This window comes from Myotis davidii, unplaced genomic scaffold, assembly GCF_000327345.1.
Source record: "Myotis davidii unplaced genomic scaffold, ASM32734v1 scaffold362, whole genome shotgun sequence".
Classification (NCBI taxonomy): domain Eukaryota; kingdom Metazoa; phylum Chordata; class Mammalia; order Chiroptera; family Vespertilionidae; genus Myotis; species Myotis davidii.
In genome coordinates this window covers 3,576,515-3,586,999 of record NW_006297152.1, presented here as the reverse complement: position 1 = coordinate 3,586,999, position 10,485 = coordinate 3,576,515, and the positions used below count along the sequence as shown (strand labels likewise).

Genomic DNA, 10,485 nt, shown 5'->3' with positions numbered 1-10,485 from the left:
AGATGAAGAGCAAGATCTGATTTGAATTTTGGTTCCTTCTCATTACCTATCTAATCACAGTAACTTCCATCTCTGAGTTAGTTCCCACATACACAAAAAGAGCGAATACCCACTCTCATAGGATTGTTTTCTTAAATGAAGCAATGTATGTGAAGTACTTCTAGTAGAGTGTCTGACTTAAGTGCTTAATTATTATTATTATTATTATTATTATTATTATTATTATTATTACTATTATTACGACCACCACAAGGGTCTAGAATCCTGACTAAGCTAAGAACTCCATGGATTCTTGCAATGAGCTCCATGAAGGGGTCACTGTCACTACACAGGTTGCACTGATTTTTCAGTCTAAATTAAGATGGCACAATCACATGTTAGTTAGAACCTAGATCCATTAAAAGTAGTTTTCTGATCCTGGCTAGGTAGCTGAGTTGGTTAGAACATCATCCTCATATGCCAAGGTTGCAGGTTTGATCCTTAGTCAGGGCACACTCAAGAATCAACCAGTGAATGCACAAATAAATGGAACAACAAATCAATGTTTCTCTCTCTCTCAAATCAATACATAAAAATTTTTTAAGTAGTTTTCCTTTGCTTGACTGTTTAATCTTTTCATTTGATAATATTTTCTAATGCTTTTTTACTCAATTTGATACTCTCACTAAAAATTCTAACTTAGACATAAAATATTCCACAAGAATACCTGATTGAAATTCAGGTAAAAGTAAAATTCAGACTGAGTAAAATATAATATAAAACCTGATTTTAAATTGACTGCTTTCCCTTCTCATTCTCAAAATCTATGTAAATTCTGCAGCAACAACCTTCCTAAGGAAGGTGTCATCATATAAGCTGACATACCTATAAATTATCTGAGTATCTCCATGATTTCACAGAATTTCATCTGACATTCATGTGACATTAGTAACTCAATAGTGTAAAAGATTTATTTAGAAGCAAAGATCAATACATATAGAATTCTAAAGGCTTCTATTTCAGACTTACTGTGTGCATATTATGAAATTTATAACATAAGTAAATTCAAGAAAAATCAAACCTACCACAAGAGTGTCCAAAGAATCAATCAGTGTCAGGGAAAATCTAAGAAACAAGTATAATGAGATACAAAACATTAGAATTCTGATTATTTTAGCCATGAATGTATAAGCAGATGGATTTATATCCTACTGACTGGCAGTTTCTATTAACTAGTACCCCACGCATCTGTAGTACAATTTAGCCTATAAGGCACTGGAAGAACTGTAAAAGCCTTAATATTATATTTATTTTCAGCTCCACATCCTTCAAAATGAATAGAAATATTCACTGGCTCTTTTTAATGCAAATAAAAATATTAAAGCATCAATACCTTATGTCAATGACTTTATATACATTAAAAGTGACATCCTTCTTCAACAACTCAACTTTTCACTAAACTAAGAGGCAAATTAATTAATTTTTTTACAAAAGACAACAGAAGGAAGAAAGAAACTTAATGTAACACTTAAAGCAGTCACTGAAATTCAAGCGATCCCCAGAAACACGACAGTACACTGCCTCTAAGACAGCGGTTCTCAACCTGTGGGTCGCGACCTCTTTGGGGGTTGAACGACCCTTTCACAGGGGTCGCCTAAATACATCCTGCATATCAATATTTACCTTACGATTCATAACAGTAGCAAAATTACAGTTATGAAGTAGCAACGAAAATAATTTTATGGTTGGAGGTCACCACATCATGAGGAACTGTATTAAAGGGTCGCGGCATTAGGAAGGTTGAGAACCACTGCAAGAAGTCTCAGACTTAGGAACGGTGAGATGCCTCCCATCCCTGTATTAATACTCACTTTCCCAAGGCATCGTCAACATCACCCCGACTTGGCTCCTCGCCTCTAATTCGACCTCTGCAGGTTAAAGGCATGAGTTCATCAGCTGGGTAAGCATGTTCCTACAAGGAAAATCTGAATGAGTCACAGTGAGACACATCCTTTAGAGAACAAACCTTTTCAGTTTTGTTTTGTTTTTTAAGTAAAATAAAGACTAGTCAAAAAATGCTACCATTCTTACAGTCTATGGAATCTTTTTCTAAAATGTAGTTATAAATGTAATACATGCTTTAAAAAATAAAACATTTCTTTAAAAACATGATACTCTGCTTCCCCTCCACCCAACTTCACTCAAAAGAGGTAACTACTGTTAAGATGGGAGTTTTTCCTTCCAGATTTATCTACATATATTAAGATACATGAACATACATCATTAAAAATTTTTATTTACAAATAGGTGCTTATGCCATATGAACACATTGCTCTAAAATATGTTTACTTAAATTATGGTGGGGATTTTCCATGCTAGAATTTTATAAATGTCTTTTATTCATTTTATTAACTGCAAAGTCATACATTAACATAGACTAATGTTATGGAGCACTTATATTTTAAGCACTGATCTATACAATTTAGTTTAACAGTCACACAAATAGATTCAATTACCTCCATTCTATAGATGAGAAAACTAAGGCCCTATGTCATACATCTGGCAAATGACAGATTCAGAATTCAAACCTGACAACTTGACTCCAGAGCTTTCACACTTCATAGTACCCTCTCCTCACAGTATTCCAGAGTACAAACATGTTAAAATTTACTTATTCCTCTATTAATAACACATAGGTTGAACTCAATTATTCACTACATCAACAATCCTATATAATAAAAGCCTAATGTCCCCAGCCAGCCAACCTCCCACAGTCCCTCCCTGGCAGGCCAGTCCCCATGAGGCAGCCCCGCCTGGGACTGAGCAAGATGGGCCAGACATGCCTGGAGCCCTCTTTCAGTCCCTCCCCAGCCCCGATCATACACCAGTGGGGTCCCTCAGCTTGGCCTGTGCCCTCTCGCAATCCAGGACCCCTAGGGGGATGTCGGAGAGCCGGTTTCGGACTGACACCCGCAGGCCAGGCCAAGGGACCCCACTGGTGCATGTATCCGTGCACTGGGCCTCTAGAGCTTTAATAAACATCTATACGCATATATCTTTTGTACACGTTTGTATTGCTATGGATTAAATCCCTCGAAGTAGACCCGATGAGTCAAAGGTATGGATATTTAATTTTTGATAGCTACTATCAAACTGAAGACATCAATTTATACTCTTTCTTGTTCCTCCTATACTTGTATGCCCATATGATTTTTAATTTTTGAAATTCAGCAACAATATTCCTGATTCCAATTATCCAATTCTATCCTAAACCCAATTACGTAATTCCAAACTCACAGCACATTAGCAGCAGAAAAATAAAATAGAGGTCAGGAACACTAAATACATGGTCAACAGAAAGGGAAAGATGCTCCCATCCTGCCCCAAATAATTAAAGTAGGCTAGAGAATACAAAAAAGCATTGAAGACTGCAGTCCTTTAAATATTTTTAAAAAGTGCAACAAATGTTTTGATATAATTACACTTTGTGTGCAGCTACTAAATTCTGAATTGGATATTTTGTAATTTTAACATTATATGTAATTTTTAGTATAAATTCCTAGTATTGTAATGTGTCTTTTACATGACAAGTTCCTAACAACTTTTTCAGTGTTAATTCCAATAGAATTGTAATTTCCCAGAAGGCACACTATTTTTATTGCTTTACAGTTTCATATCAACACATATAAAAACACTTAGAACTAAAAATGAATAGTATTTTTAAAATTTGCTGATGGCCGAAACCGGTTTGGCTCAGTGGATAGAGCGTCAGCCTGCGGACTGAAAGGTCCCAGGTTCGATTCCGGTCAAGGGCATGTACCTGGGTTGCGGGCACATCCCCAGTGGGAGGTGTGCAGGAGGCAGCTGATCGATGTTTCTCTCTCATCGATGTTTCTAACTCTCTATCTCTCTCCCTTCCTCTCTGTAAAAAATCAATAAAATATATTTTTAAGAAAATTTGCTGATGTATTTCAAAAGGTATCATTCAAATATTAATTTGATTTTTAAAAGTTCCTTTAAGATCAAGAGTTACTTAGAAAGCTTCATACTGCTATTTTTAAGGTTTTGCAACACACACACACACACACACACATACATACACACACACAAACACTGATGTCTGAAATTGAGTATGAAACTCAAACCCTAAGCTTAGCCAGATAAGAAAAATATTAATAGCAATTGCAAACCAGAATAATCAAATAAGGGAGTTTTGAACCAGGTGCAAAAATACTTCATGTCCTCCTGTTTCAAGATTAAGGATAAAAACAAAACCACAGCCTTTTCTTCAGGTTAACCACAAAGGGAACTACAGTTGGTTTGCATAAATCCAGAATAATGCATACGTGGCAAACAAACATCCTGGCTACTTGCGGTACAGTAATACTTTCTCTCACAATGTATTGCCAGGACTAAGGATATGTAATTCCCATTGCTATGACTCAGAACCATGACAAACATTTAATAATGATCACTGAGAAACAAAGCTCAGGGGATAAAACAGTGCAGTATGAATTAAATAGTACGTGTGCCTAACTAAAAACAAGAGGGAAAACAAAATAAAACAAAACATATTAGGCTCTCTCCACATTAGATTCTAAACTTACTAGAGCTCTGAAGTGATAAAACTCTGTCTGAAAACACTCAAGTCAAAGCAACATCAAAAACTAACTTTTCATAAAACCAATCCCAAAAATTAGGCAAAAGAAAGAGATTTTATTCTACTAAAAACAATAAAACAAAAGTGTTACTTATAAAAGTGAGTTACTGAAAATATCCAATCTATTTAATTTCCAATAAAATTATGTACATTTTTAAATGTTTTATTCATTTCTAAATATTTTATTATAGACTCTTAACAACCTCCCTCCTTGAGGAAGATATTCCTTCCTAAAATAAAAACTAATGATATTTACTAAACCATCTATAATGCACTGATAGAATATGTTAATTAATGAATTTGTATAATTTGTAGTTTTTCAAATTCTCTCTTCATTTCTAGGTTAAATTTTTCTATTCCCTTCTGTTCACTATTTATATTCACTTAGCAAACCATTTTTCAAGCGTTTAGGATTGCATTTATTTGAATTTGATCAGTGATAAATCGACCTCATGAAATGTTATATGAAATAAATGACAATATATAATAATGTTACTAACAGATTTTTTAGGAAGATTGTCTAAATAGATATAGAAAAAGCACTTGAAAAAATTCAATACCCTGTAATGATGCAACATTTCAGCAAACTAGAAAGGATCTTAATCTAATATAAGGCATCTGTGAAAACCAACAGCTAACATCACACTTAACAGTAAAGGAAGCTGTTTTATCCCTAAGATTAGGAGCAAGCAAGGATCTCACAACGCCTTTCAACATAATGTGAAAAGTTCTAGCCACTGCAATAAGAAATAAAAGGTACAAAGAGTGAAAAGAAGGAAAAGTCTCTGTAAATGACATGACTGACCATGTGGAAAATGCTAAGCAATCTACCTCAAAAAGCTACTAGAAATAATACATGAGTTAAGCAAGGTTGCAGGATATAAGATTGATAGACAAAAACGTTTTTGTATTTCTGTATAATATTGATGGATATTGGAAATTAAAACTTGAAAAAATACAATTTACAACAGCATCAAAAATATGAAATATTTATGAATTAATGTAGCACAAGATGTGCAAGACCAATGTTATGAAAACTGTAATACATCACTGACGTTAAATAAGATCTAAGTAAGTGGACAGAGATACCATATTAATTTGGAAGACTGAAAACTGTTAAGTCAATCCCCCCAAATTGATCTAGAGCAGTGGTTCTCAATCTTGGCTGCACATTAGAATCACCTGGGCATCTTTTTAAAATCCTGATTTCTGGGCCTCATCCTCCAGAAATTCTGTTTCTTCGTTATGGGGCCACAACATTAGTAACAAAGAAACAGAATTTCCGGAGGATGAAGCCCAGAACAAAAAAACAGAATTTCCAGAGGATGAAGCCCAGAAATCAGGATTTTAAAAGGATTCCCAGGTGATTCTAATGTGCAGCCAAAGTTGAGAGCCACTGATCTAGAGTCAACATAATCTCAGTTAATGGCTCAACAGGCTTTTTTTTTTTTTGTAAAACTGATAATTCTAAAATTAACATGGAAATTCAAAGAACCTAAAATATTTAAAACAAATTTGAAAAAGAACAAAGCTAAAAGACTTAATATCACACAAGACATTTGTGAAATTGGTGTACAAATAAATATTTAGAACAATAGGGGGAAAAAATAAAGGATCTGGAAAGAGACCCATGCATTTAAGGTTAACTGATTTTACACAGGTACCAAAGTAATTCAGTGAAGAAAGGGTATTCTATTCAATAAACTGTGCTGGAACAATTGGATATCCACATAGAAAAACTATACATATAATTCAACCTTTACCTCATACCATATATAAACATTAACTTAAAATGGGTAAGAGATCTAAAGAAACAAGCTAAAGTTATAAACACCTAGAAGAAAACGAGAAAATCTTTGTGATCCTGGGCTAGGCAAATATTATTTAGGTAGGATATAAAAGACATAAACCATAGAAGAAAAAAGGGTAAATTGAACTTGGTTACAATTTAAAACATTTGCACTTCAAAAAACAGGAAAATTAGAAAATACTAGAAAATGGCGGCACAGGTAAATGTGGTACTCGCTGCCTCCCACAAGCACATCAAAATTACGACGAAAGTACAGCACCACCATCATTCAGAACCGCCTGAAAGCTGGCTGAATGGAAGTCCACAACTAGAGAAGTAAAGAAAGCACACTGAGACTGGTAGGAGGAACTGAGGCACAGAATAGGCCCACATGTGCCATTTATTTAATTGGGAGGAAGATCATCCCTGCAGAGGCCACCGTGAGGAGCAAGGGTCCCAGCCCCACACCAGACCCCCAGTCCAGGGTTCCAGAGCTGGGAAGAGAAACCCCCATAACTGCGAGTGGTAAAAACCAGTGGGGGGTGTGGCTGAGAGTCTCGGAGGCTACTGGAGACTCGGGTGCTCCTTTTAAAGGGCCAGCAAACGAACTTACTCAGACTCAAGCCCTCTGAGTTCCAGCACCAGGTGGGTTTTGCAGGACCCAGACACATACAGGGAGGAACTGACTTGTCTGGCATCGGCAGGAACTTGGGGGCAGCTTTCTCCTACACAGGGGTGTTCCCAGGGATCACTGCTCCTGTGCTGTGACCTCCCCTGTCGCAGGGCTGACTGGGAGCCATATCTGAGTTTCCATCAGGGTGGCCCACATGGTTCGCTCTGCCCTTATATTCCCTGAGGCCCCGCCCCATCCAATTTGCAGTCCCACCCAAGTTATTTGCAGCAGCTTTTCCATATGAAGGGCCTGTCCTAGCTCAGGCTTAACATCTCTCAAAAAAAAGCTGCAGCTGGTGTCAACGTGCCCCAAACCTATCAATAAAAGGCCCAAGACACAGCATTAGCACCAGCCTGTCTTGCTTCACAGCTGGGCCTTGCCTGGGCACTTCCAAACCAATACAAATAGCAGGCATCTACAGATGTCTCTGTAGCTCCTGCCAGGTAGTCCCAGGCAGTGGCTAACTTTGCACCTCCCTGCAGACCATAGAGCCAGTGCACCTGGTGGACAACTTCAGCCCATACCAGATTACAACTCTACACATCCACTGTGACACACTCAAGGGGAAGACTCAGTGAGCACCAAAGTCCCACTGAAGCAAGTCCTGCTCCATAGGGGTGTCTCCTGCACACCAGTTCTCCCATTGTAATCGCAGCTGGTCGGCACAGCCAATTGGCCTGGAAGTCAATTCCTCCCATTGACGCTAATAGCAATCAAGGTTCAACTACAAGAAGACTGTGCACACAGCCCACACAGGGGTGCACCTAGAGTGCCCAGCTCAGGTGACTAGGGAGGCTGAGTCTCTGGGCCCTATAGGACACCTACTACACAAGGCCATTCTACCAACTCAAGGAGACACAGTAGCTCTACCTAACAGAAACTGTAACAGGGAAGCAGCCAAAATGGGGAGACAAAGAAACATGTCACAAATGAAAGAAACGGAAACTCGCAAACTACTAGATACAGAGTTCAAAACACGGTTATAAGGCTACTCAAGGATCTTCATGAAAGCTTCAAGGGACTTAGTGAGATTTTCAAGGGTCTTAGTGAGAATGTCAGACATGGAAAAGGAGCAGTCAGAAATTAATTAAACACTAACTGAAATAAAGAATAATTTACAGGGACCCTAGCCGATTTGGCTCAGTGGATAGAGTCTTGGCCTGCGGACTGAAGGAATCGAAGGTTCGATTCCAGCCAAGGGCATATGCCTGGGTTGCGGGCTTGATCCTTAGTAGGGGGCGTGCAGGAGGCGGCCAGTCAATGATTCTCTCTCATCACTGATGTTTCTATCTCTCTCCCTCGCCCTTCCTCTCTGAAATCAATAAAAATATATTTTAAAAACGAATATCCTACTCCTAAGTAAAAAAACAACAAAAATTGTTTTAAAAAGAATGATTTACAGGGATTCAACAGTAGAGCAGAGGATTCTGAGAATCAAATTAACAATCTGAAATATGAGGAAGAAAAAGACACCCAATTTGAAGAGCAAAAAGAAAAAAAATCAAAAAATATGAAGATAATGTAAGAAGCCTCTGGGACAACTTTAAGTATACCAACATTTACATTATGTGGGTGCCAGCAGGAGAGAGAGAGCAAGATACTGAAAACCTAGTTGAAGAAATAATGATAGAAAACTTCTCTTACCTGGTGAAAAAAATAAACTTACAAGTCCAGGAATCACAGAGTGTCCCAAACAAGAGGAATTCAAAGAGGCCACAGCAAGACACATCATAATTAAAATGCCAAGGGCAAAAGACAAAGCAGCAAGAGAAAAGCAATTAGTTACCTACAAGGGAGCACTCATACTGAATTTTCAACAGAAACTTTGCAAGCCAGAAAGAAGTGGCAAGAAATATTCAAAGTAATGAATAGCAAGGATCTACAACCAAGATTATTCTACCCAGCAAAGCTATCATTTAGAACTGAAGGTCAGATAAAGAGCTTCACAGACAAGAAAAAGCCAAAGGAGTTCATCACCACCAAACTAGTATTACATGAAATGTTGAAGGGTATTCTTTAAGAGAAAGAAGAAGAAAAAAAGATTAAAAATATGAACAATAAAATGGCAATAAATACATATCTATCAAAAATTAAATCTAAAAAATCAAAATAAATGAGCAAGAAATCTAATGAACAAAATAAACTGGTGAATAAAATAGAACCAGAGGCAAGAAAATATGGAACAGACTGACAAATCTCAGAGGGAAGAGGGTAGAAGGGGCAGAAGAGATTAACCAAAGAACTTGTATGCATATATGTATTATCTATGGACACAGACAATAAGAGTGGTGAAGGCCTGGGGCAGGAACCAGGTGGAGGGGGACAGTGGGGAGAAAAAAGAGCAACATCTGTAATACTCTCAACAATAAAGATTTTAAAAAATGAAGAAAAAATTAAAAGGCAAAAAAATAGTACAGACTGGGAGAAAATATCTACAAAACATACAAGGGTGGGCAAACGTAGGTTTAGAGTTGTATGTGAAAGTTTATTCTCATATTATTACTTATTTATGAATTATTGTATTATGTATTATTAACCTATTTTTGCCCACCCCTGCATATGTGCTAATTTTTATCTTGCCTCCTCCAAGTCATTAGTATCACCTCTAGACTACCTTATTTATAGAATTACTCATTTTGATAAGCAAACTATCAAAAAGACACATTAGGCAGATTTTCAAATGGGGAATATGAAAAAATTCTGGAGATACTGATGATTGCATAATGCAAATGTACTTAATGCCACAAACTGTACATGTTAAAATGGTAAATTTTATTATGTATATTTTATCACAATAAAAAATATATATTTTTAAATTAGGGAGCCCTGGCCAATGTGACTCAGTTGCTTGAGTGTTGTCCCTTGCACCAAAAGATCACAGGTTCAATTCCTAATCAAGGTCCGATCCTCAATCCTTGTTAGGAGGTGAGCAAGAGGCAGCCAATAAATGTTTCTCTTTCACATCAATATTTCTCTCTCTCTCTCTCTCTCTCTCTCTCCCCTCTTCTCCCCTTCCTCTCTCCAAAATCAATAAAAACATAATGAAAATAAAATATTTTTTTAAGTTGGGGGGAAAAAAATTCTAAGAGAACTCATATAAACCCATAAAGAAATTACATTCTAAAACAGTTCCTTTTGGTTTGAACTATAAAAAAAGATGATGTTTCTTTGAACTGTGCTCTCAAAAAATCAAGCATAGTAGTTATTAGATATGATTCTACCAATTAAAATGTGCTTACCAACTCTTTTAGAGTCTACTTGCAATGTTTAGAGCGCCACCAAAGTACAGTTTTCACATATAACAGTTTAATTGAGTTGTCTACGGTAGGCAGGAAAAATACTGGAAGACAAGGATCAGATCAGAGCACAGGTCCCAAACGGTTC

At 36.9% G+C, this 10,485-nt stretch overlaps 1 protein-coding gene across 6 annotated transcripts in view; it reads right to left on the bottom strand.

The window, feature by feature from the left end:
• The window catches only part of EDEM3 (ER degradation enhancer, mannosidase alpha-like 3), a 59,349-nt gene that overhangs the window by 45,411 nt on the left and 3,453 nt on the right, over positions 1 to 10,485 (bottom strand). For all 6 annotated transcript variants that reach the window (XM_015569955.1, XM_015569957.1, XM_006772950.2 and 3 more), the window contains exons 2-3: positions 1,851 to 1,951; positions 1,065 to 1,104 (exon numbers count right to left, since the gene is read on the bottom strand). In XM_015569955.1, coding sequence (XP_015425441.1) covers positions 1,065 to 1,104; positions 1,851 to 1,951 — 141 coding nt within the window. The remainder of the gene's footprint in view (positions 1 to 1,064; positions 1,105 to 1,850; positions 1,952 to 10,485) is intronic.